The sequence below is a fragment of the Haemaphysalis longicornis genome, unplaced genomic scaffold, assembly GCF_048455015.1.
Source record: "Haemaphysalis longicornis isolate Haplotype H1 unplaced genomic scaffold, Haemaphysalis longicornis Haplotype H1 scaffold_3, whole genome shotgun sequence".
Lineage (NCBI taxonomy): Eukaryota > Metazoa > Arthropoda > Arachnida > Ixodida > Ixodidae > Haemaphysalis > Haemaphysalis longicornis.
The window spans coordinates 92,804,545-92,831,491 of NW_027526335.1; the positions used below are offsets into that span (position 1 = coordinate 92,804,545).

Consider the following 26,947-nt stretch of genomic DNA (forward strand, 5'->3'; position numbering starts at 1 on the left):
CCTCCCTCGTCCCTTGTTGTCCCTGACCAGTTCCGAAGCCCTCGCTGGCACAGTGAACTACGGGGATGGCATCCCTGATCGAGCATGCTGTTCCAAGGTTCTGTTCCGCTCAGGTGTTGTGAAAACGCATTTCTCGCTTTGTTAGGCCGGAGTTGACGAACCAGACCCGTGGGCCCGGCTGCTTTTGACTTGCGCAGGGAACGTCATTTGGTCGCTCAGATGGAGACAAGGAGAGCGAGTCGAGTCCGCTGTGCCCGGACCGACTGCACGACGTGGAAACGGCGGTGTCCACCACATCGCTCTCGGAGCACGAGCCAACTACGTAAGCTCCCCCTCCCCCTCTATCCTGAGCGTGCCAAGGAAGTCGCTTTGTCGAATTGGCATGGCTGAACGTTCTGGGCATGGCACTGAAAACTTGTGGAAGGTTGGGGGATGTAGTACCAAAGTTTTGGCCAGTTTATGGCTTCGCTCCAAGGATATGGCAATGGAACAGGGCTGTCGAGGATAATAATGTGGCAGAATGGAGTATGAGGATTATCAGAGAGTGGGGAATACAGGAAGATAAACATGGTGCTTGCCCCCCTCCACCCCAAAAAAATCCTCAGGGGGTTATTTACAGCCCCTGGTACTGCATGCTTCCCCCTTTTTCTTCAGTGGTGTAGACTTTCACATCTGGTTTTGGAGCTCTGTCATCTTTTAAGACCTTTATGATGCCTTTCCCACAATTGTGTGCCTGTGAAGAATAGTCTACAAGTTCCTTTCTTTTTTTTTTTTTCATCCATTGTGGTTCAATTTAGTCTTATTCAGCCTAATGTGCGTACTGTAAAATACTGAGAGGTTCCCAACCCACAAAAGATAGTCCATCCGGTTTTGGCACGATTTTGTATCATTTCACAAACACTGAAAGATAGTCCACCCCTGACAATAGCATCTTCCCCTTCAGGGGTAACAGCCACGGAAATGAGGTTAGCTAGCATGAGAGATAACTGAACAATGGACGCTGGCTGAATATACAAACTCGGGCTGTGATAGCAGGTCGCTGGACCTAAAAATAACGTGTGCAGTGCAGTTACTGGGAATAAGTACCTTATTTGCCTTTCCACACAAACCTAAAACGTTACCACCGCACATCCGTGCAAATTTTGTCCATTTCGCCTTTTGTAGTGAACCACAGGCGTAAGCTTCACCATGGAAAACAAAGGGGATGTTGTGTGATGGCACCAAAAGGCCTCGAGCAATGTGAAACCGTTAAGTCAATTTGGACTGGATGAAGACCAAGTCAGGCAATAGAACTTTGCTTACAAAGCACTTCTTGAGGAGGGTAATGGAAAAGGGATGTTCAAGCGCTTACTGAACAGCAATCGACGGCTGTTTTCTGAGCAGATTGACAACAGAGTTTTTGAATTTTTACTAGAGTAGTGAGCAGTGGGAAGGGTGGTTAGTAGCCATCCACTCAAGGAATATGCAAGGGAGCTTGCAATGGATACCAAGCAAGGAAACTTACATGCCTCAAGCTGATATTTGATCTGATTGAAAAGAGGGTTCAATATGTCGCTCGTACCATGACAAATGACAGCCAAAAGCTCCTGATTAAACATGCAGAGGCAGTATCAACCTTCAGAAAGACTGTAGGAAGGCAGTGCCTCTACCACAACTACAGTGACTTCTCCCACATAGACTTGACGGTGGTGCATGTGGATAAACCTACAAGGTGTACTTACAATGTCGCTGGGGCATTGGACGTTCATGTCGGGTGGTTTGTGGCGGCGCTGTGTGTGACTGCTGGGGGCATTAAGCTCCCAGCATTCATAATCCTCGTAGAGCTAACCGGTCAGATTCCCCAGAAGGTTGTTTGCCCTCAGCATTCTAGATATGCTTTTTTCAAATTGCTGAAACATTTTTGTGAATATAATATTTTTTAATTTACAAACAATTGCAAAAATTAATTACAATTTCTTGTAGTGTGTAATTTTTGCAATTCTATGCTTGGGACATAGAAGTTAAGTGTAGCAGCACATTTGGCCCAAAGGTGTCACTTCTGTGCTTGAGCGCTCAAGTTTGTATGTTATTGGCTCTTCAATTTGTTGTGGTTCAGCCATCATGTGGCTGTGATTTTTCAAAAATGGCTGGATGGCATTCGGAGCGCTGCTGGAGTTGGTGCGACAAATTTCGGGCCCAATCCAGGATGATGTCCGGTGCCTGCTCATCCTGTACCAGGCCCCAATCCACGTGTCATAGTACGCCACCGTTTTTTTTGTTCCGGGTGGCTGCACACGGATAGTGCAACCAGCTGACGCAAGCTGGGTGAGACCGTTCAAGGACATACTTTAAGGGACCTGGGCCAGCTTCATTCGAGTCGAGACAGTGAAGTTTAACGGGATTATCAAAAAGCCATTGTGGCAAAATGTCATCGTCTTCACTTCCAAAGGAGTTGTCATTCACTTTTCACACTGTTGCGGTATATCAACTGTCTTGATGGATCACAAGACAAAGAGCTTCATGAGTGGCTTCTTTGGTGGTCCCCGTTCTGTTGCTGCCTTGTCAACAGTGTTGAACACCGTGCGCAAGGACATTGTCAACGTTTTGACGATGAGACTCGAGCGACTGTTTGCTTGACAGTTTTGACAAATTAATTCAGTGCTAATAAATGTGCGGTCTTTGTTTGGCTACTAAGCATTTTCGAACCGCTTTTTGCTCCATACTGAAAGTTAGCTCACCTTCATATTTTCCCTGGATTTTCTCTCGGTTTTAGGTGGGGGCCGTCTTTCAAGATTTTACGAATGTTTATGCAAAGCAAAAATTCTAGTTTGTTTGAGGCACAATGTAATTGCTCACCAGCCACTGTGTTGCTGATCCTTGTGATGTCACGGGGTTGTCTCTGTACGATTTGCGGCTGCTGACCAAGAAACATGACTGTTCATTTCATTGTACCACTCAAGTGCTAAGATGGAGCTGGCAAACTGATAACTCAGTTTTTAGTATTCCCCCTGTTCTGTCACAGCTGATGCCGTGTAGCACGAAATTGGAGTTTTTTATAGTTATTTTTTTTTTCATCGAAAAAGCATCTTTTAGGGCTGGAATGTAGCTGAGTGTGTTACCAAAGGCTAGTTTTTGTAGTTTCTGTTCATGCACTCTTTATTTATGCGGTTTATGAATAATTAATATCGTGTCCTCTTCTTTCTTTTTCAGGAACTGCCAGACAATGATGCATTTACTCAAGGGGAACATTGGTACCGGTGTATTGGCCATGCCCAGCGCTTTGGCCAATGCAGGAATTCTGGTGGGTTGTTCTTCATTGCAGTACAGTACATTGCAGTGATGTTCTGTACTGACGAGAAAAATTGCAATTTCTAGGTTCAGAAATTCCCTATTTTCAGCATTTTTCCCCCTCCGGTTTCTGAAGAATTCCCTGCAAATTTCTCTGCATTCTCTTTTCGGTGTTGATAGATGTTTACATAGATTTCTGTTCCGTTTCGGGGATTTGCCAGCGCCACCTATGTGTACTTCACGTAGCGTCAGCAGCATTTGACTATGCATTCCGCGTGCTTACTGTATTTACCCGATTCTAACGCGCACTTTTTCCCCGAAAAAATAGGCCGAAAAATCGCATGCGCGTTAGAATCGGATACAAAACCGAAACAGCGGAAATTTGGTCCCACCCATCGCCATCGCCATCTCAAGATGGCGCCAAAGCTTTTAGCAACAATTTTTCGGACTCAGCAAGCCTAGGCACCTAGGCTTTTCTATCGGCGTTCACACAAATCGTCAAATCGTTTCACTTGCGAGCTTGATAACAGCAATGGCAGCAGCGGCTCCCATGCGTTCAAAACGAGTGGTCGGCTGAAGCGTGCACCTCTAGAGAAGCTCTCTGGATGGGCGTGCGAGGCGTGGGCCACGATCCTATCGACCATGGTTGAACGTTCGTTCAGAAGTGTGGCATCGCAAACGCGCTTGAAGGCACCGAGGCCGAGATGTTGTGGTCAGCGGAAAGCGACGAGGAGTGAGATGAGTGAGATTACTTAGGGAAATAAAAAATCGCCCGTTTCTCTCGCATTCGTTTGTCTGGGTCACAAAGTCCCGTGCGCGTTACAATCGGAGGTGCAAGTTTTTTCTGTTTTTTTGCCAGGAAAATCGGGTGCGCGTTAGAATCGGGGGCGCGTTAGAATCGGGTAAATACGGTACTTTGCGTGCTAAAGCTGTCGGCTGCAACTGCCGGTATTGAAAATAACAAGACATTGCTGGCGTCTTCTCTCGCTGACAGTACGCGGACAAGGGCATGCCCAAAATGCTTCTTTGTGTATTGCGCAGGAATATATGTGAACAGGCTTCAGCCCTTTAGCTGTCGCCGCTTCATACTTTACTAGCGCTTTCTCCTGGAGTATTCTTTACTCTCTGCTCCCTCCTAATTTATAAACTGGATTGGAAGTGACCTTGTATGCTCGTGGCTTGCGGGAAACATGACTGCGGATATGTGAACATGAATCCGACAAAGGGCTAAGGGGACTTTTTAAAAGAAAACAAAGCAATAAACGATGTGAGGTGGCAGTGTTTATTTGCTTTTTACTCCACAACTCCTAAAAATTCCCTGATTCCAGTTAAGCTTCCCTTTTTCCCTTTTGAACAAAATTACAGCCGAAAATTCCCCGAAAAAGGGAAAATTCCCAGCACGGAACATCACTGGTACTACATTGTTGCAATTATAACGTCAGTTCTAGCACAAGTCAAATTGGGACTGGACTGAAATTGTGTTTGGCTCTGTAATCTAGTTTTTCTCTAGTGCCATTACCTTTTATTAAATACGTCAGTATGCATTTGCAGCCATCACTACTTAATGCTAGAGTCATCTTTATTGCATTTTTTTTTTAGCGTCTTGCTTGAGTTGCCTGTTTTGATGGCATTGCAGCTATAACGAAATTCCTGTTATGAAGCTTGGCACGCTACGAGTACTTTATTTCCTCTAGACAGAAAGGTTGTTCAAATTTTCTCCTGCTGCGTAACACCTTGCTTGGTTGAACAGGAGGGGGGGGATAGGAAACATATTGTAGCTTGAGCTGCACTGGCCGAGGTTGAGCAGTTTCCCGTGGCTCCTGGAGAGCTGTGCTGCACATGCGCGAGGAGCAGTGACGTCACACGGCGCACGGAACGTTGCTCGCTGCCCAGCGTCTCACACACACCCCACGCGCCCAGCGTCCTCGCCGACCTCCGTTCTGCACGTGGCGGCCCGGTCCACTTGATGATCATGCGAGGGGTGGCCGGGTGTGGAATCGATGGCTCGTGCGTCGCAGACACACCGGCGTGCGCCTGTGGAACCAGCTTAGCTCTGGGGCGATTGGCGACGCTGCGCCAGAGCCGCTCGATAAATATACACGTGTCACATAATGCGTATACCGTGTGTGTGTCATTGAAGCAGCAGTATAAGCATGATAATCAAGCTAATCCTAGACAACCAGGAAAGCCAAGAATAACCAGCTGAACCTTAGCTCACGCTCCGTATATCCTGGCATAGCCGAGCTAAGCCACTGCTAATTTTTACGCGACTTTTCTTGCAAGCTTGCTTAAGCATTTTTTTTTGTCCTCATTGTGACTTACACTGTTGTTCTTTACTGTTTTTGTTTCCGTTGCTCCTTTCTGTACACATTAGGTTGGATCTCTCGGCGTGGTTCTGGTCGGCATCATCTGCATCCATTGTATGCACATTTTAGTAAAATGCAGCCACATTCTCTCCAAAAAGTGAGTTCTTCACCGGCATCTCTTTTTTATGGCAAGCTCATTATCGTCTTTCCCGTTTGTTGCTGATGGAATCGATTTGACGAGTGGTCGTCGTTTTCTAATTTATGTTCTCCCCCCCCCTTTTTCTTTTTTTCCAGAACTGGTTGTAGATCACTAGACTTTGCTGGCGTAGCGCACTACGCTTTCAAATTTGGACCGCACCGCATGCGACGGTTTTCCCACACTGCAAGGTCAGTGTTTCTTCAGGGCAGTGCACCAGGGTTGTTGATTGTCATTATTAAGCCCTTAGCTGCTATATAAAACTGAGAGAAAAAAAAAAAAGTTTTTCTAAAAAATTTGCATGCAAAACTGAGTGTGTTGCCCTTTTAGGATCACTGAAAATTGGTCGCTTGAGCATTGAACAGCAAGGCTTCTTGCGACTTACTTTTTCATTAGTTAATGCACTCATTCTATTCTGTGTGGTTGGTTCGAAGTGACTGTATTGCACAAATTACCAGGCTGTGTTATTTTCAGAATGAGTTACTTCTGTCGTGCCGTTATCGAAGAGGTGCATTTATCATAATTATAACCGGCATGAAGAGAACTAGCTATCGTTATATTTTCTCCATGAAAAAAATTGCCAAGGTGCGGCTACCAACCTTAAAGGGGTCCTGAAACACTTCTAGGCTGTAGTAAATAAACAAGTGCTGTCGTTAGGCTGCAAGCTTTAGAGGCCCTGGCCAAATATAGGTTTTTGTGCACAGCAGAGAACTCTCAGTGTTGCTGGAATGTTTATAACCATTTCCCGCACTTAATTTGAGCCCTTTCCATCATTCGATCGCTTTTGCGCACCTGCCTTTTACACATTCACATCTACCCATTCTACACATTCTTGCCATCCTTACATATCACAGAGCAGAGATTCTTGGCCATGGGATGCTGCTTTCGTACACTTCAGTTGTAAAGGAGCATGTCTTTCTCCATAGATTGGCTGTAGTGACGTCAACACTGCAGCATTCTGACAGGCTGTCGAGTTCGGCTAGATTTATCCCTGTTTTTTAGTTTCTGTTTTGCTACACTCATCACAAGACATGTAGCGAGCTAGTTGACATGTGTATCACTGCTATTTCTACTGGGGAGCCCAGGGTGCTAATCGAAACGTGCTTGTTTGGCTAGTGCGCCAAGTACCTGGAAAAAAAAAAAAAGAAATACTGGATAACACGAGAAGTGCACAGGATAGGCACTTATTATCAACCTGCCTTTGTCGGGAAGGCAGCACTAAAATATCAACTTTGCACACTTGAGGCTCCCACCAACGCGGCCTGTATAATCACTGCCTAATGCGTGAGCAAAAAATGGCCAAACAGCCACTCTCCTGTTGCTCTCTCCTACCCTTTCCCACTCCGTAGCCTTCCTACGTGCTTTCATGCCTGCCTGCCAGTGCCGCTTCTCGGAAACTATGCAAAATAGTTTACAGTTTGTCTAGCGTTCCTCAGGCGGCGCTTCGACGCCTTCGAGGCAAACTGACAGACACACGCTGTAGAAGTGGGGGCAGTGTTGACGTAAAGCGGAGCGTCCGCCGGCGCGCGCCACATAGCGGTGGAGTGGCTGAACTAAGCATCCCTACCCTTCCCATTGGAAAGCGGGCGACGCGTCAGGCAATGTTTATACAGGCGGCGTTGCTCCCACAAACAAAAAATTACAATGAATGCGTCAAACGCACACATGTGCCAATTTATAAACCAACTGCCTGCTTAAATTTTCACTTGTTGATCATTTGCTTTTTAAGCAAATGATCAATCAAGTACACCATGCCATGTGATAGCCGTCTCACAAAATATTGATAGTCTTCTATAACACAAAAGCGAGACATATGAAGTAGACTTGCTCAAGAATACATTTTCATACACTATAGTCCCAAACAGACCGTGTGTCACTCTTAGTTTAGAGCATGTTTTTAAATGCTGTTTTTTTGCCACCATGCACAAACAAAAGCAAGTTGCATTGTGGGTCAGGGTCATGACTGCAGCCGATGCGATGTTGTTAGAGCTGAAAAATATGTCCGTTGATGTTCTGTGATGTTGCCGGCAAAACCACTTTATAGCATGGGGTATTTTAAGTTGGGTTTTTTCCTTCGGGTTTGAGAGTGATTGGGCAGTAGGTTTCCATGGTTGCTGTCTTTAACCTGAGCAGTTATAACAAATCAGACCAAGTAGCAATTTGAGAACCCGAACATGAAAGTTTGAAAATATTGGTTTGTGGACGGAACTAAAGGGACGGTCACGTTGGTTTACAAGTCGCACGACTACACGTGATTGTCGTAATTGAGCTGTGCGATCATGTATTGCTCACAAAATTAAATCGCTAGTTTGTGCGCTCGCTTGTACATCTGTTTTGCATTCATACTTCACTGCCTGTTGACTATGTTATAAATCAGTGTAAACACCGAACTAAAATGCCACGTACATTGCAGGTCGGTGGTTAACGTCTTTCTTCTCCTGACCCAGTTTGGATTTTGCTGTGTCTACTTTGTCTTCGTTGCGACAAGTTTTCAAGAGGTGAGTTTTTCTCTTCGAATTTGTAAGCCAGGTGGTGTAGGTTCTTCTTTGGTAGGTGCGTGGTGTGGGGCATAGGTTATTTTTGGTTGCTAGCTCTGGTCTGTTTTTTGAGAATTACAGGTTCTGTTTTCTGCGTAGTCAAAATGCCTTGAACGTGCGAAAATTGCAATGGACTACTCGATTTATGTCCACTGGAGTCTGTCTTAGAATGGGAAAAACAGCCGGAATGTATGGGATGACAGTGTGAGAACCATGGCAACAAAGTGTACCAATTATACAATTTTCACTATGCTGAATTTTTTCCCATAGATGTTCGTGGTATCAGTTACTTAAAAATTGCAGAAAATTTCGAAAATTAAGTTTTTACAAGAATGAAGTTGTTTATTGTATGGGTAACTGTGAGAAAATTGCAATAATTCAGTTTTCGCAAAAATTAAGTTTTGCATTGTACAAGGGAAAATGTACTGCATGGTGCAAGGTTTATGTCAAGGAGAGGGAGGGAGGGAGGGAGGGAGGGAGATTTGTTTATTTCCGCTAATGGCTAAAGCCTCCTTATTGGTAGGTCTTCCAGGGGTCTTGCCGGGAAGGCGGGGGGTGCCTATGGTCTTCTGGACAAAGCCTGCCAGCGATAGCTACAATTGTAGTGTGGCTGGTTTAGTCAGCCACTCCCTGCGGATATTGCTTCTGTCTACCTTGGCAATAGCCATAACATGTGCTCTTGATTCATCCGTACGTGGCATACATCACTCACTGGCGGGGAAGTGTTTATACAGCCTTTGAACATAGGTACTTTGTTCCGTTTGCATGAGCCTTATGGTGGTATGTATAAACAGGAGAAACAAAAGAGCGATAAAAAAGATTGAGTGTGCCATGTGCGCTCACCTAATTGGGGCACCACTGGGGTGGTAGTCTGTTGACACCAGCCCATGGGCTCTGGCTCTGTATCAGCTAAAGCATTGCTTTGTGCATGAAGTCAGCCTTTGTACAGAAAAGTGCAGCCGTCGCATCATGTGGATAGATGAAACCCGAAGTCTTCCGAGAAAACTTTTATGATTGGTCTTCCTTCCACTCCCGCCAAACATGAAGTTGTTGGTTCCGAAACAAGGACAGTTGGGAATGAAGGCTTCTTGCTCTTGGGGTGGCCACTGATTCTCCCTGGCAGCGGTCTTGCATTTTGTGATTAAAGTCTGCCACCTTGTAGGGCCATATGGAATGGGGCTCTGTGGTCCCTATGTGAATGCACAAGGTGAATTCAGACTTGTGACATGGTGTACGTAAGCTTGTGTTGTATATATGTGTGGCATGGCATATGCAGGCAAGCTGAAACCAGGGCTGGCTGGTACACAAGCTGCTGGGTGCAGAAATTTTGTTAAGGCAAAAGACTTAAAAGAGTACTGACACAAAATTTCTTTTTTTTTTTTTTCTTTTTCCTGCTATACATGCCTACCAGCCCACTAATCATAGAATGGCACATTAGACGGTCGAGCGCAGTGTAAACATTCATTTACGGCGTTGTTTATTCATGGTATTTTCGCTTTCGACAAAACGAACACCGAGCAGGCTGCCATGACAGGAGGACGTACCTGACGTCACATTCTTGCCGCACCACTGCCGCTCTGGACGCGCGCAAGAGCCAGCGCACGCACGCGCATAGGCGTGCGCACAGGGGGGGCAGGGGGGGCGGCCGCCCCCCCTAATCGTCTGAAGGGGGGCGCCAATTGGCCCACATTTTGCCAATGAACACATTAAAGTAAACATTTCTGCTCAGAAATATTTTGTATGTGTTGCAATTCCATCGCATTGAAATAAAAATTTTATAACCACCCCTCTTTTCACTGCGTTCGGACCGCTAGGCCTTCAGTGGGAAAAGGTCGGGAGTTGCTGTAAGGGGGGGGGGGGGGGGTGCAGCGGTAAGACTTTGCCCCTCCCCCCCCCCCCTATGCGCTCGCGCCTAGACCGGCCGAGGTTTTCACCATCCCCACGTGCCCGGTCAGCATGACGTCAGTCGCATAACCATGACGTTATATACACGGCGTAGCAGCGCGCGCCAACCGCAGCCAGCGTGTCAGCTACATCACAGGAGCCCCGACGTCGGCAGCTTGGGGCTAGGAGCAGATGATGTCATGCTGGCCCACTCTGGGCTTTCTCGTGTGGGCAAAGATTAAAATGGATTTAAAATATGTCATACTGAATGGTTACTGTTGAAACTTGCTAGGAGATATCTTCTGATAAAAAGGAAGCATTTTACATAGTTATCTCAGGCTTTAAATTTCGTGTCACTACTCCTTTAAGTGCTCACTCTGTGAAAAAGCGCTGTTGTTGTTGCCCGGTCAAGAAAATGGCCATCGTTGTAAAGAGCAAAGAAATAAAAAAAAATGTGTGATCAGGTGGGATTTGAACCTAGGTCTCCAGAGTAGCAGCCCAATGCTCAATCAACTGTGCTATCCCAGCACATTGTGAGTGGTGGAACAAAAGCTGTCGTTGTTGGTCCTCTCTTCGTAGCAAGTGCATATTTAGGGGACTGCCCAGTAACTGAGAGCTTTGAGGGGCCAATCTTGCCACTGCACAAAATTTGTAAAACTGGGAATTTAAACATAAAAGTTGTAAAAAAAGTTGTAAACTAAACGTAAAGGTTGTGATGTTTGGACGTGATGGCAGGTGAGTGGAAAAAGTGTACGCCAGCCACGCAAAACCCCGATTCTAGGGTGGCTGTGGCGTGTGCCAGTCTGCTTGCTGGCGTAATTTGTGCCGTGGGACGAAGAAACGAAAGCGAAGAAACACAGACAAACACAACAGTGTAGCAGAAAAAGAGCCGATTGAAGTAATTTGTGCCGAAAGACAAAAATGAAAGCAAGGAAAGAGACGCAGATACGATGTAGCAGTAATGAAGTTGTTCATAATAAGTATCACCGGGCTTTTGCCTTCAAAGCACATAAGCAGCCTTAAGGCGCCCCGAGGAGTTTTTCTTTTTTGTTGGGAGGTCTGCATGGGCATTGGTGGACCCAAAGTGTAGTTTGTCCCACATCTTAGCAAAACAAGACTAGTATTCTAGACAAAGCCATTGACAGGGAGTCAGCACTGTCCAACATAAGGCTAGTGGTCTTTTCACCTATGGCTTTGCCAGCCTTGCATCTCCTGTGAGGAGCAAAAGGCACTTCAGAGGCAGATGCTGTGGCATCATTATGGCAGGGGCCTGCTTAATAACAAAGGATGGTAGGGCGCTTGTCGTGTGTGTGCAGGAGCCGGACTGAAGTTGCCCTGAGCACCTAAAGTGAGAATGGAAGAATGATGACGCCTACTGCATGGGGTTTTAGTAGCCTTTTCTTTTTACTCTTAGTTGTGCCTCCTTTCCCTTTCTCTTTTCACCACTTTGTACCACCACCTCCGGAATGACGGCGGCCCGACATCGGAGCAGACGTTTACTCCTCCTCCTTCCTCTTCCTTCCTCCTTTGTGGTGCAGGTTCTACGCGGGGCTGGCATCGAGGTGAGCGTGTATGTGTGCCTGTCGGTGCTGCTGCCCGTGATGGTGCTGTACAACTTCATCCGGAGCCTGCGCATGCTGGCCCTGGCCTCGACGGCGGCCAACCTGCTGCAGACCACGGGCATGGTGCTCATCTTCTACAACCTGCTCCAGGACATGCCTGCCATATCGGAGAGGCCCCTGCACCTCGGCTGGAGCCGCCTGCCCATCTACTTCGGCACCGTCATCTACGCCTTCGAGGGCATCGGCATTGTGAGTGGGGCACAGAATCGCGCTGGGCGAGGGTGGCCTGAATGCAGAGAGGGGCAGGCCCCCCATTAAGAAGTGGAACGTGGCGTCGCATGCGCTGCTTACTAGGTTTTAGCTTCGGAGTTATGTTACTCATGTTACTTATGTTACTTATGTCACATTACTTATATAACTCATGTTGTGTTACTTATGTTACTTCAGAGGTATGTTACCCATACCTCTGAATTAGCAGTGCAGCAGGTGTGGAGAACACCTACTCATGATCCACATTTTAATTCGATGTAAGGCACTAGACAGAACACGGCACAAATACTTCCCCCATCTCTACAAACATTCCCCACTCTGCCCATCACTCTTTTTGTCCGAGGATCCCATGTTTTCTGTCAAATGCGTTCTTAAGTATTTTGCAGAAATTAAATTTCTATACCACATTTGATACTATGCATTATTACAACCTGGCCCTTTACACCAGCTGTCCTTGATTGATTTTACTTTTGTTCTTAGTCACCGGTTTTAGTATCTGCCGTTTCATCTCTCTTATCTGACCGCTCTCTTGGCACTCCCTTGCCCTAGTTGGCCTTGTGCCATTATCATCCAGCCATCATCGTCTTGAATCAGCTGTTAGTATTGGGAGCCGGGCATTTGTGGTGGAAGTGCCGTGCATTCGAGAGTGCTCCTTATACTGGACTGTTATGACTTGCACAATATGCCGTAACCTTCCATTTCCCCTCCTCCTGTTATAATATGGGCCCAAATTTAATACTAGACAGTTTCAACTGGAGCAGTAAATACCATAACTCCGTGTATTGAATGAACTCAGATGTAATACGAGAGGAAATTGTGATGGGCATCTACAAGGGTCAGTGAGCCAGAAAGGGGACACAGCCATCACTGTGGTTGAGAGGTGCAGGATGAGAACTTGAGGAAGGATCTGCCCTGTGCACAGACACCAAACAGGCACCACACATATAAAGAAAACAAAGTAAAAAGTTGCCCAAGTCCTTGCATACTGCAAATGTGGTTCAACAGTAAAGCCAAATGAGTGCAAACCATAAATCGCAATGGTTTGTAATTTGCAGTTCACCATAGTGCTAGGACTAGAGCTTTGTCCGACCAGACAGACGAACATGGGGCTGTCTGTTTCATGGTGGCTTTGACGTGCAACTGGAATTCCATGCGACTGGTGGTCTGATGTTACTTGTGTAAAAGCTGCGACTAATGGTCATTCACATATCAGGGGAGATAAGACATCCCACAGTTATGTAGCCATTTGAGCAGTTCGTCATAGTTGTTTCAGGGTAGTTTCAATAAAACACTAATTGCAACTTTTTCTGTGATTGTACTCTACCTGTAGAAGCCCGTGTCTTGGTGGCAGATGGGAATTACAAGCTGTTTCAACTATGCATTGAACTAATGAGCGTTGACGTAATGATAGTGGTGTCCTAGTGGCCAATTGCACTATAATTCCTTCCAAGATGTCTTTATCAGATTGAAAGCTACATATTATCTGCGAAAAAGTTGGCTTTGCCACAAAGTGTATTCTGTCGACTACTGTTCTGTGCATGGACAGACACAAATAAGTCCCATCACCTAAGTCATATACGGCTTCGCTGTTAAAAACCTTACCATTTTAAAGGCTGAACCTGTGCGAACACTGCGGGAAGGCATCAGTTAAGATTTGCAAGAACACCTCTTACTACGAGAAAGCATCAGCAGGATTTGCGCGGGCCTGGTGCTCTCCTTCATCACTGCATGCACCGTGATACGAGCATTGCCAACACACTCCTCATGCCAGCAGAAAAGTACCTCCTATAAACTATGAATATGAACTACTACTGCACAAGTGCAGTCACAGCTTGAAATATCTGTGGTTGAAAGTAACAGGCTCATTGCCAGAGGCTTCCTTTTGTTTGTTGTCTTTGCGGTGTAACTTCTTCAGGATATTAGCTTGCGGGTAGTGGTTGAAGTAAGCAACTAATGTTGCTGCTGAAGATGCTTGCAGCTTCAGCTTGTCTCGAGTGTAATCATAGCTGTGAGGGCCAGTGTACGAGTGTGGCCGTTCGACTTCAGGTGCTGCCCCTGGAAAACGAGATGAAGACTCCGGCGGACTTTGGAGGCGCCAACGGCGTGTTGAACACGGGCATGATCATTGTGGTCTGCCTGTACACCGCCATTGGCTTTTTTGGCTTCCTCAAGTACGGCAGCGACGTCAAGGGCAGCATTACGCTCAACTTCCCCCCCACGCCGTAAGTGCTTTTTTTGCAAGTGGCTTTGTGCTTTGTTCAAAAAACATTTGAGAAGGCATCCCGAACCGGGCTCCGGCGCCCCCGTCGTGCGTGGTAGCGTGGTGAAGAGTGGCCAGCAAAAGTTGCTGCCTTGGTGATGACGACAAGAAGCCGAAGGCAAACCTAACTATTTTACTGCATGGCGAGAGATGAGCTGTGAGCAATACAGGAGCAATACCCTTCCGGGCGAGGTTACAGTACAGGAATCGAGCAAAGTGACAGCATTGATTCGCTACTCCAAAACGAATGTCAACTATCCGCTGAGAGGGCAGGTTTTATACAATCGTCGTAACGGCTCCGCGGCTTTTCCCGGTGATTTTCGCACACGGCGCGAATATAGTACAGACACACACGGCACTCTTTCGAGAGTTCGTGATGGTGGGCAGTAGCGGTGCCCGTTGAGTCTGAGAGAGAGCGATGGAGGCAAAAAGCAAAAACGCCTGTGTGCACAAGGTTTCGGTGCACGTTAAAGATCCCCAGGTGGTCAAAATTAATCCAGGGCCCTCCACTACGGCGCGCCTCATTGCCTGCGTGGCGCCGGCGTGTTAAACCCTACAATCAATCAATCAGTCAATCAATCGAGTCTGAGGGAGGGCATAGAGGAGATCTCGGCTGCGACATCTGCCCGCCGAGACAAGTTGCTGCACGAAGTGTTTGCTACCACCCAAGTTTCAATCACGCCGACAGCGAGGCGCCCGCGATCCAGCCATTCCCAGGCACGTTGCGACTTGTCCGAGGCAGTTTTCTTACACACCGGGGGACTTTGCAAAACTTGCAGCAAGCGCGAACATGCGGCGCGCAAAATCGTAACAGTTTGTATAAAGCATTCATATGCCACTAGTGGGGCATATGAATAAAGCATTCATATGCCACAAATGCTTGCTGGAACGATGGAACCCAAGAAGCGTGAGTGAACTCGAACGAAGGACTAAGCGGTGGCATGCGGCGGCCCCGCCAGAGATGATTAGGCTTACCACCGTGTAGGATATTTGATGGGCGCTTTCGTAAGCGGCGCGTGTGAGTTTTACAGTGAAAATTTCATCCTCGTTATCCGCTTTTTTTTTTCTCGCATGCCCCTCGCGTTTTCTCCTCGGGTTGCGTTTCAGCGAGCAGTTAGAAGCGGTCGCGGGAGCTACCCGCATCCCGCGGGTGGTGTCTGCGGCTGCTTCAGCGCGCCTGTGGCTCGCGAGGTGCATTTTTGCGTGCAGAAAACGTTCCATGCGGTTCACGCTCATGCCCGCATAGACGATTAAGCTCCGACAGAAACAGTGCGCTAGCCGTGTATGCACGCCATGCAGTTTGTAGGCAAGGAGCTTGCTCACGGACTCCGTGGCTCGCGGCATCCGCAGCATTGGGCGGCCCGTGTCGCCGTTCACGTTTTATTGAGACTCCATTTTGGCGCTTGCATCTCTCAAAATCTACTTCGTTACATTGAAATTTCGGCAAACGGGACTTGGTTACACAGGGGGTGAAAATACATGGTGCGTATACACTTGAAGCTACGAAAAGTTCCGTGGTTCATTACATCGAGGGTTTCGTTACATTGAAGTTCGTTAAATTGAGGTTTAACTGTATGCCAGGTTATTTGAGTCGGACCCTAGCGTCAATGCTCAAGTCACACTTGAGCATTGCTTCTTGAAGTTTCACCCGAGCCGAAACTGCTTGGTATAAGCAAAGGCTAAAACAAGCACCCGCAGCATGCTGTAGGCAGCTTACTTTTGACGGTATAATAGTACTGTCGCGAACGCGACAGAGAGACGAGCCAAGACACGTCTGAATGCTACGCCACCACAGTACTAAACACACTAAAATTACTGTAAGCTCATTTTGCTTTGTGAGTTTCTAGCTAATCTTGTGTTTACTTGTATCCAGGCCAACCGCGACTCGAAGCTGTTACACAGAGTGGAAAAGGTCCAAAATAAAAGAACAAAAATATCCTTTGGTGTGTAGGCTGAACTGAAAAAACAACGCAGCATGAACGGTTTGAAAATTTTTGGCAATACATAACAGCGGGAGCATATCTGCCATAGCTGACTTGCATGCAAGAACCATCGTCTGCCGTTGCTTTGTGTAAGCATCTGTCACGTCTTAGTCCTATTCCTCACGAGGGAACATGATGATTCCCTCCCTGCGCCGCGGATACCGCAGAACAATGGGAAGAGACGGAACGAAATAAAATGAAACACCCATCAAACACACACGATGATTCCCTCCTCGTGCTGTGAATACCACAGAATAACAGGAAAAGGCAACAATCAAACACACACAATGATTCTCTTCCTGCACCGCGGATACCGCAGAAGAAAGGGCAGGATGCCAGGCGGGCTCATCTGAGTCTTTCTGCACCTGCTTTACCCATCTGGGTAGGACCAGTTGGGCCAGTGTATGGGGTGCCCTCCTCGAGAGAGGGGGCATCGGTGAGTGGCGCCACCACACCTCCGAAGCTTCCATGCGCAAGTTGTGAGCTAACCATCATGGTGAGCTAACCATCATGGCGCTGAAAGGCCACGGATAGTGGTCGTTAACGGTGCCGTCCAGCGACGTGGTCGACCGCTGGATGTATAGTAGACCTTGCTGTGCTGACCAGGGTTACCGCGTAGTAGACTCTGCACCCTAGCGCCCTGATGATACAAATGACATATGACGGCGGCACAGCCGTTTCGACCGCGCCTGTCGAATAAGTGGTGCGAACCATTCTGCACACTATTCAAACAAAAACATGTAAGATGCTTAACCCGAAGAGGGCGTGTTGCCTAGCGGCTTGATCCCTAGCGCATTGACCTGGCAAGTTCGAAAGGCGCATAGCGGCCATGTGCACGGGTTGCCTAACAAGCATGTGTGCATGTGCGCTCGTGGATGGACGCAAGTGCATTCGCATATTCCAGTTGCATGTACGTTTGCACACATGCATGTATGCACGCGAACGTATACGAGCACGTTGTGTACACAATACATTTCTGTCGACGTGGTTTAGTTTTTCACCCAGTTTTAATGCACAGCTATTAGGAAGTGTACTCTCACCAACATTGACAGCAACAGAGAGGAGGAGGCAAGTGGGCGTACTTGCCAGGCTTTTTTTGTCAGTGCATACCGTATTTACTCGCGTAATCCTCGCACCCCTAGTGTGAGCCACCAAAACTTGGATTTTTTGGTTCCTCGCATAATCCTCGCACCCCCAACTTTGCAGCGGCGAAAGTTGCCTGCTCGCAAAACCTGCATGGTGCACGCGCTCTCCAACGCGCGCCCTCCCCTGCCGCCTCTCCGTTCGCCGGAGAGCGCTGTGTATCCAAGGCCATCCAGGCGCCCTAACAACCTGCATGGCTACTCCCTAACAGGCGCCCTAACACGCTACTCACACTGTCCTTGAGCCGGTTTCGCGCATGTTTCGCGAGCACGCAACTAGACGGTGTTCGCGCAGCCCGCTGTCGTGTCGTCGTGTCGCCATCGTGGTCCCATCGTTCAGCGGCAGCAGTCAGTGAGTCACTCGCGTCAGTGCTGGATAGCTCGCTGCCATTTTGAGAACTTTTTGATCTCTTTGTTTTGTGCTTGGTGCCGCTTCGCCATGGGGAGGAACGCCAGATACACTGCCGCTTTCAAATTGAAAGCGAAAGAGTACGCAATCGAACACGGCAAACGTGCCGCAGGCAGGCACTTCGGCGTCACCGACTTCAGCGTGCGTTACTGGAGTAGGGCACGCACATGCAACGACGAGATAGGGCGCGCACCAGAAAGCAAAGGCGGCAATTTTATGATCGCTGATCGACGGGAGACTGTTTACGATGTAAATAATAAAATAAAAAGAAATAGCTGCTGTTGGCAACACTGAGCTTACATATACAAAAAACGACCGCTACATTTAGCGGGATTTGCATAAGGCAAATTGGCAACACTGCACCGGATTTTTTTTCCCCACATAATTCTTGCACCCCTAACTTTGCATTGACTTTTCCGAAAAAAAAGTGCGAGGATTATGCGAGTAAATACGGTAAATGAAGTTCCCTTCACCATCGTTGGTGTAGGCTGTGGTGTATCCCGCCGTGTGTCACTCTTGCATGCTTACATAAACACCCGCTGTGGTTGAAGCGAAACGAGCTGACCTCTTGCTCCTCCGCTGTTGCGTGTGCCCCCTTGCAGGTTGAACGAGGTGATCCGGGTGATATTTGCCATCTCCATCTTCCTGTCGTACGCGCTGCAGTTGTACGTGCCGGTGCAGATCATCTGGCCGGCTGTGGTCAAGCGCTTTGGCCTGGACCAAGGCAAGCACTCGGCCCGCACAGTCCTCTTCTTCGAGTACCTGCTTCGCTCCCTGCTCGTCCTCATGACCTGTGAGTACCAGACACTCTTCATTCGAGGTATCTGTTAAGTGGAAGAGCTGGGAATTCTCGGGGAATTTGACGAGTGCAAAAAGAATCTGGGGAATCTCGGGGAATTTTCTGAACTTTTAAGATCTTGGTCAGGCAACATGAATGTTTGTCTTGCCCACAGTAAGCTAAAAATGTGCGTATGCACGTGTGCTAGATAGTACATGAGGCTGCGCTGTTTGCCCAGAGACTGGCGTGTTGCAACTCGCACACCATGACAATTTCTCATCTTCATTCCTGTGCCCAGGTATGAAATGCTCTGACAGGTGGCCGTTTTTCCCCTGTAGGATTAAGATGTAGACTGTGAATATCCCTCCCCGATGAATTATTAGTGCTCATTTTGGGGTGCTTTTGTTGTGTGAAGTAACTTTTTCCCTGGCCATTTTTGTCACTGCACAATCATCCGTGTGCCAAGCTTTTCACATGATGGGGTCCCATCTTATGACTGTATGCATGAACGTCATGCTATAGCAGCTAAGCAAAGCTGATAAAGTGCCGCAATGTACTGCCCGTATGCAAACACCGTTATGTAAAAAGTCTAATAAGATTAAACATGTCTGAACAAGGCCGATTAGGCGTCTGTCTCGGAGCTTCCTGTTAAAAATTGGTGGGAACTGTCCTTTACTGTGACTGGAGCTTTGCATACATGGCAATACCTTCGGGATGAGATTGCTGTCTGTCTAAAGGTAGGGCACTGGCATAAGCAAAGCTGTAAATGCCGAAGGCCACATAGATAGCAGGCGTCATGCCCTAGAGCTGAACTTTACCTAGGGGGCCAGGGGTGCACCATGTTCTAGGATAAAATCCTTGACCTCAAGAACCTGCACAAGGTTTGTAAGGAGGAGTCCGAAAACACCTAAGCACTTCTTGAATGTTCTGAATGTGAAACTGTTACTGCTCACTTGAACGCCTGAGACGCCTTGCTTCCGCACCGTGTTCTCGAAGGGTCCTGCTGATGCTTGGGATGAGTTGCTTTGTGTACACCTCTGCCTTGCACTTTCAAATGGCTTTAAAACCGGTCTCCTACGTGTTGCTGCCATGTGTTGGGGAGTTGACGACGATGGTGGATTTTGCTGCTTGTCTGCTTGCACGCTTGGCTCCGTTTTTCTGCTCCCGCACTTCATTTGCAGTGTACTGGCATGGGCGGCCTTAACTACTGGCGAGGCCTAGTGCATGCAGTAGAATGCCTCATGCTGTGGAATGATTCAAAGACACATAGTCTTAACAGCTGTTTTGCTGGCCCAGATGCGGACGCTACCTTTTTCGCTCAATCAGCCTTTTAGGGTTTTTGCAGTAATTGCACCTCAACAGTCTTAACAGCATTTGGGCCCTAATGCCACAGAAGAGCAGTACAGAGGGTGGGGTGGGGTTCCCGTGAAGGGAATTCGGGACGTATGGAGGGCAACATACTTGTCTTCCTTTGAGAAAATACGTTGAGCACAAAAGTGATGGGCTTCGACTTCAGAACGCTGCGGTAGCTTTTCTCAAATCTTTTTCAGGCGAGGCAGGATAAGGCTGGAAGTACGAGAGTTATGTTATATATAGGCAAGCGCATTGCCCTCTGTACATGTGTGTGGGCAGATTCTTTTGCTCAAGCCCGGCATATGCGGCATCCTTCGACGCGATTCCCCGAGCGGCTTCTGACCCACCCCTTCCCATGTGCAGTTGTGCTGGCAGTCGCTGTGCCCCGGCTGGACCTGTTCATCCCCTTGGTGGGAGCCCTGGCCAGCAGCAGCCTGGCCCTCATCCTGCCTCCCCTGCTGGAGCTGTTCACCCTGTGGGAAGGGGAGCAGGGAAAGCTGCTCTGGACTTGGCTCTGGCTCAAGAACATCTTCATCTCTGTGCTCGGCGTCCTGGGCTTTGTGACCGGCACGTTTGTCACCATTACTGAAATTGTTAAGACGTTCTCCCACCCCGGCAGCACGTGATGCTGGGGATTACACGCCCTGCCTTAGTCGACGGAGTAGGCACGTCACGGCTTACGGGGTTGAAGAACTGTACTCAATTCTTTCAGATTCGTGAAATGGCTCTTTTGTTATACGTGATTAAATGCGAATAGGATTTTTAAAAATTTATGTAGCCCTTACTGAGGTAATTCATGCTGTGCCCTTGAGATAAGCTGTATACTTGTCGGTTTCTTCTGTTTGTTTTAATGTTGCGCCGGTACTTGTTGTTTTGAATGAAGTTTTACTAGCCAGATGGAAACCTGCAACTCTAGAGTGAGAAATGAAGCGAACACACATAGGTTAACTAAATCCTGTCGAGTGTGGAGAGCCTTCTTATCATACGTCGTATATCTCATGAGCTTGCCAAGAATATGCCTTCATGGAGGCAGCTGCAAGAGAGGCATGCCCAGTTTGCGTGGGCTTCAGCCGATTACCTACACTGCGTGTAAACCTTTCAGCGCATGCAGTCTGTCGCATGGCTAGCTAGCTTCTTTAAGAGCTCGGCTGAGCACACACGCTTCAGGACTGGAAATTGCTCTCACATTTAGAAGTACAGCTCTGGCTGTCGTCGATAATCGAGTTGCATTTTACTTACTCAGCCAAATTTATGCTCTGCGTTTAGGATGTTTTAAGTTGTTGGCCAGTTTAATGCCACCCTTCTGCGAGTCATGCAATGGGTCGCAATGGCAGCTTACGTTATTGGTGTGCCATTGAAGTGACACAGTAGAACAGTCTTGACACGAAGCTTAGCAATGCGTAGTCTGGCCACTTTGGTCAGTTTAGGGACCAAGAAAATTCCTGTAGACATCACGGCAACCTGTACATCCCAGTGGACATCCAAGGCATGGTGAAGAGTTCCTTGTTTAGTGGGGTTGTCTTGATGCTGTTCTTTATCTGCCTGCCCCATCGTCTTTCACTGTCATTCCAATTACATTCACTGTTCAACGGAGTATTCCTGAAAAACCTTGTGGCTCAATAGCAAAAATTTGCAACGGCGGCTTGCGTTTTGAGGAGCTATTTTGCCTTAGGTCATTGGTTATTGTTGCGCGACAGTGCCTCCTCTGCTTGGCGTTATCAGTCCTGTTCCGAAGGCTTTGAATGAACACAGTGTGCCTTAGGCCACACTCTACAGATTGGTTCTTGTTTTCATTTTTCGTGGTATGAACAAAATGTTAGCTATCTGGTCATTATTGGCATTTTCTTTTTTTCTTTTTGGCTTTTAAGTGGAGTAACCGCTCCCAGGCTAAATGCCAGAGGTTTGTGCAGTTGCTTTAACGTGGGCATTTTTATTTATTATTATTATTTTTCGATCCTGAACTCGTCATTCAAACAGTTTCAGTACGCTGGCAGTCAAATAAACGGCCGTGTTGTGCAATCTTTACAGTTTGAAGCTGCTGCCATCGCGTTCTTTTTTACGTTTTGTGTATACGGCATAATGATTACTCGAGAGATTTCCGTATTTTTATACGATACGCCTGTTCTGTTGGTAACGACTGGAAGAGGTGCTTTTGTATATATTGCTGTTTCTAGCTTTTTCCTAGTCTCATGCTCACTCCCTGTTTTATGTTATGTAATTTTCTGTTTTCTCGTGTCTTCTCGCTGTTCAATAAGCTGCCAGCCATGAGGTCCTGCACGGCAGGTGCGAAAATCCTTGTCACACAGCGGACTTTTTTCGTCATTCTAGTCTGGCGATTTTCAATGCTCTTTGCCAACTGTGCCTGTTTAATTGTGTGTGCGTTGTGTTCACATGGTGCCATGTCATCGTGCGAAATGGAACATCGCATTTGTAATCTTGTCGGCATGCGTGTGAAAAGTGGCTTTGTCTACAGCCCGACTTTGTGGCATACGTTGCTCTGTGCCTTTGGTGAGCCAAGCTCGTCTCGCGGTGTATTGAAGCCCTGTGTAAATGTGCATGTCTGTGATATTGCGGAGACATCCCTTTCTAAAAGAACCGAGACAATTGTGCCTTACAGTGCTTGTAGCGTGTTGTATAAGAGTTCAGATGTTTGGGAAGCCTTTTCTCTGGTCCACTTGATTCTGTCTTCTTGGAAGCCTCTTGCTCAATCTTTGCAGACATGCTATTTGGATGTATTTACCCTCTTTGATACGACTTCTCTCTATGTGCCTACGCAGGAATGGTTATTGTGATGAATTGAGAAAACACCGTAGTTTATGCCTTAATTAAGAATCTTATACCATGCGCTAGGCAAAATCTGGAACCTTTATGTACACTTGCCTTTATATATAGGGTACGTGCGGATTCCCTGAAGACATGAATTGAAGGTGGGTTGCAATTGCTCGTCGTAGTTACGTTTCATTAGGGCTGGTTGATTGTGTAGAGTTGTTGATCTTTAAAAGATTTGTTTGGGCTGCGAGTCATTATCTGTGTAACTTCTCACGTGCAAATCGAACAGTTTTGTAGAAAGTCCTTCTGCAGTGCCACTGAAGGCTGCAGCATATTTTGCCGTGTAGGGACCATGTTTTTCAATTTTACGAGAATGAAATGCGTGTAGAACGCATCTTTGAAATTATATGTACATACGTTGTTATTTGCCCTTGTATATGTATATTTATACACTTTAATAAATAATTGTTATGATGCAATGTGTAAATAAACTGAAATGAGACGTATTGTTCAGATTTGTCTCTGTTGTGCGTTCAGATTGTGCAGTGCAGGGTCTCTGCAGAAATATATAAACATTTGTTCATTGTTAACATAATTTTGACGATGCCATCTCTTCATTATGTCTATCCATGCTAGTATCATCATAGTAGTCTTACGTGTAAAGTTCGTCTGGGTGTTCATAGCGCTCTCAAAACAGTGTGTTAGCGCCCCCTCCATTTTCGTGACTGGCAAAGAGTATTCTTATCTGTGCCACTTAATGCGGATTCAGCAAAGTTTGATATCTTGTGGTTTTTCAACACACACTCCCTTTGCTGGGCATGTGTTCCTTTTATTGTAAATTTTCCGTTTAAAACGTTACTTTCATAGTTTTCAGCTTGGGCGAGATGAACGCATCACGTGCCACAGTATATGCTTGTGTGGCTTTCCATTAATCCAGTAGTTGCGAGTTGGCGCCATGTTGTCTCTTTCTTTGTCCCTTTATTGAGAGCGCTTTGAGCAACAAGATGAACTGCTACCAACTAGCCCGATTGTCCGTTCTATTGCCTTTAAAGGGTACTCCACAGCATGTACACTTGTGCTGCCGTGAAGTTACCAAAACAAAGTTACTTGGGAGGGGAACTATTGCAGTGTTAATTGTAATCAATTTTTCGCTAGACATTTCAGAAGCTGCTAGGCAAGCATTGCTGGCCTAATTGTCAATTTTTTACATTTTCAAATTGGCTGTTGCAGTCACACATCAAGTGTGACATAGGAAACCATTGTGGTGAGTAATTCCTGTGGCTTGTGAAAACAGGTAAGTTTTAAGAAACTGCATTAACTTTAACATCCCAAGGCATATTGTTTATTATTTAGTCTTAGTGTCTCCTATGGGATGCTTTTTCCAGATACTTTTTTGGGACTATCCAGGATTACCTTAATAGTGTTTATCTCATTTCACAGCTAGACCGCCTAGGAACCGTGACCGCGTACTTACCTTGTGTTATATGCAATTATGTTGGCTACTTCATGTCATTGCTACCTTGTAAATAGCTTTCCTTGTGTTCACGTTGCTTGCATCTCATTCAAGTTGTCTCTTCTCCTTTAATCTTACTGCAATGTAAGATTACCCGCCGCGGTGGCTCAGTGGCTAAGGCGTTGCGCTGCTGAGCACGAGGTCGCGGGTTCGATTCCCGGCCGCGGTGGCCGCTTTTCTGATGGAGGCGAAAAGCAAAAACGCCCGTGTGTACGAGATTTCGGCGCACGATAAAGATCCCCAGGTGGTCAAAATTAATCCGGAGCCCTCCACTACGGCGCGCCTCATCGTCTGCGTTGCGTCGGCGCGTTAAACCCTACAATCAATCAATCAATCAAGCAATGTAAGATTAAGATTTTTGCTCTGCAAGGGGAGCTCTGCGGCCGCTTCATTAACCGCGCAAGATTTTTTTCCCTAGTGGGTACAAGTCGGGCACTTCCTGCATGCACCCAGCGCCATATACTGGTTTGTTTAGAACACTCCTATTCTTGTATGCAATTGTTAAAGGAACTCCACTGTTCAGCTTCAGTAGCCGCGGGGGTGGAATAGTGGGTCTTGGAGCGAATGCCCTGGGTTCGAGCCCCACCAATGTCGAAATTTTTTTCAACCCCGAAATTATTTTTAGAGTAACATGTTTTCTTAGCTCGATTATGCACATTCTTTCTTATACGAGAGGGATTTGGTATGCTTTAGGGTGGTTGAGAAGTGTAACTCGGCATAGCTAACTTTCTGTATTGTACCGGAAGTGCCTGGCTGGTACCTACCTATCTTGGAACGGAATATCGCATCAAGTGCAAGGGCCCTTCATTATCATCATGAGCAGCTGCATTCAGCAGCAGCAGCGCATGGGAGAGAGCATTTTCAGTGCCATTTGAAAGTGGACATCATAATGTCACATGACAGACAGCTCCTGGTGACGTCACTTGGGGGCGCCATGTTTAACCTTTGCATAAAGAGAGACAGCAGAGTGGTCCCCGGTGTGGTATCCTGTAAGCGAGCAATGCCGCTTAGGCACTGGTATTTTCTCTCTCAGAACCACACAGAGTGTTGCTTTCTTCATGATGTGGAGTTTGTTCTGTGAGCACATTCAATCGGTAAAAGGACATGGCTGAGCTCGGGCCGTCTTCACACGCAGCAATACATATGATTGTAAATTAAGGTTCAGCAAATGCTGTGGAAATAGCTGCATGAACTGATGATGATGGTGAACGTTGGTTTGGGTACATGCGCTCCGAAGAGGAACTGTCGGAACTGGCCGGCATGCGTGCTTTTGATGTTGGGGGTGTCTGCCAGACGCCCCCAACCCGGCTTGCATGACAAATCGCCCCGGATTGAACGGGAAATCGCCCCTATGGAAATGGGCGGCTGCAAAAACGCAGGAATTTTTTTTTTTTGCCTTCATCATAAAGACGGAACTCCAGAAAAAAAAGTGGGTCAATAAAACAACAACAAAAATTAGTAGTGGCTCAGCTCGGCTATGCCATAAGCTTCAGCTGGTTATTCTTAGCTTTGCTGGTTGTCTAGGATTAGCTTGATTATCATGCTTATACTGCTGCTTCAATGACACACACACGGTATATGCATTATGTGACACGTATATCTATCAAGCGGCTCCGGCGCAGCGTCACCAATCGCGCCAGAGCTAAGCTGGTTCCACAGGCGCACGCCGGTGTGTCTGCGACGCACGAGGGTTCCACACCCCACCACCCCTCGCATGATCAAGTGGACCGGGCCGCCACGTGCGGAGCGGAGGTCGGCGAAGACGCTGGGCGCGTGGGGTGTGGTTCCACAGGCGCATGCCGGTGTTGCTGTGACGCACGAGCCATCGGTTCCACACCCGGCTACCCATCGCATGATCATCAAGTGGACCGGGCCACCACGTGCGGAACGGAGGTAGGCGAAGACGCTACGCGCGTGGGGTGTGATTCCACAGGCGCATGCCGGTGTTGCTGCGACAAGCCATCGGTTCCACACCCGGCCACCCCTCGCATGATCATCAAGTGGACCGGGCCGCCACGTGCGGAACGGAGGTCGGCGAAGACGCTGGGCGCGTGGGGTGTGGTTCCACAGGCGCATGCCGGTGTTGCTGCGACGCACGAGCCATCGGTTCCACACCCGGTCACCCCTCGCATTGACCAAGTGGACCGGGCCGCCATGTGCCTAACGGAGGTCGGCGAAGACGCTGGGCGCGTGGGGTGTGTGAGAGACACCGGGCAGCGAGCAACGTTCTGTGCACAGTGTGACGTCACTGCTCCTCGCGCATGCGCAGCACGGATCTCAAGAGGCACGCGAAACTGCTCAACCTCGGCCAGTGTCGCTCACGCTACAAAACTGGGGAAGCTTGCACTGAGTCGCGCAAGGCTTGAACCATAGCGAAGCTGCAGAATTTCTTTCTAAGTGAACAGTGGAGGACACATCATGCATTTGCGGAAGTTTAATTTTTTTATATGTTCTGTCGTCGCTTTTGCACTGTGCTAGTAGCAACCGCGCGGCGGCTCGCCCGGTGGCCCCCTCCACCACCACCGGGATCCCCCCCGGCTCAGCGGCACCGAGGGACGGAGAACCGCAAGGCGATGACGGCTGCCAGGACATCGAACAGCAGGAGCCCCTCGTCGAGTATGCCGAGGTCCTGCGCTGGTATCGGCTCAAACGTCGGACTATGCCGCAACCCCACCCGGGACTGACGAGGGCGCAGGCAGTGCTCTTCCGGCAGTTGCAG

General features: G+C 47.7%; 1 protein-coding gene across 5 annotated transcripts in view; it reads left to right on the forward strand.

Annotated features, from left to right (window-relative positions):
* LOC144174875 (proton-coupled amino acid transporter 1-like) overlaps positions 1-23,228 on the forward strand; it is a 60,385-nt gene extending 37,157 nt beyond the window's left edge. For 4 of the 5 annotated variants that reach the window (XM_077703827.1, XM_077703828.1, XM_077703830.1 and 1 more), the window contains exons 2-10: positions 198-322; positions 3,190-3,280; positions 5,642-5,730; positions 5,868-5,960; positions 8,183-8,267; positions 11,729-12,001; positions 14,069-14,244; positions 18,418-18,608; positions 20,310-23,228. In XM_077703827.1, coding sequence (XP_077559953.1) covers positions 198-322; positions 3,190-3,280; positions 5,642-5,730; positions 5,868-5,960; positions 8,183-8,267; positions 11,729-12,001; positions 14,069-14,244; positions 18,418-18,608; positions 20,310-20,572 — 1,386 coding nt within the window. In that variant the 3' untranslated portion in view covers positions 20,573-23,228. Of the gene's footprint in view, positions 1-50; positions 114-197; positions 323-3,189; positions 3,281-5,641; positions 5,731-5,867; positions 5,961-8,182; positions 8,268-11,728; positions 12,002-14,068; positions 14,245-18,417; positions 18,609-20,309 lie in introns of those variants that run through there. The other variant, XM_077703829.1, reaches the window with a different exon arrangement.
* The last annotated feature ends 3,719 nt before the right edge of the window (positions 23,229-26,947 follow it).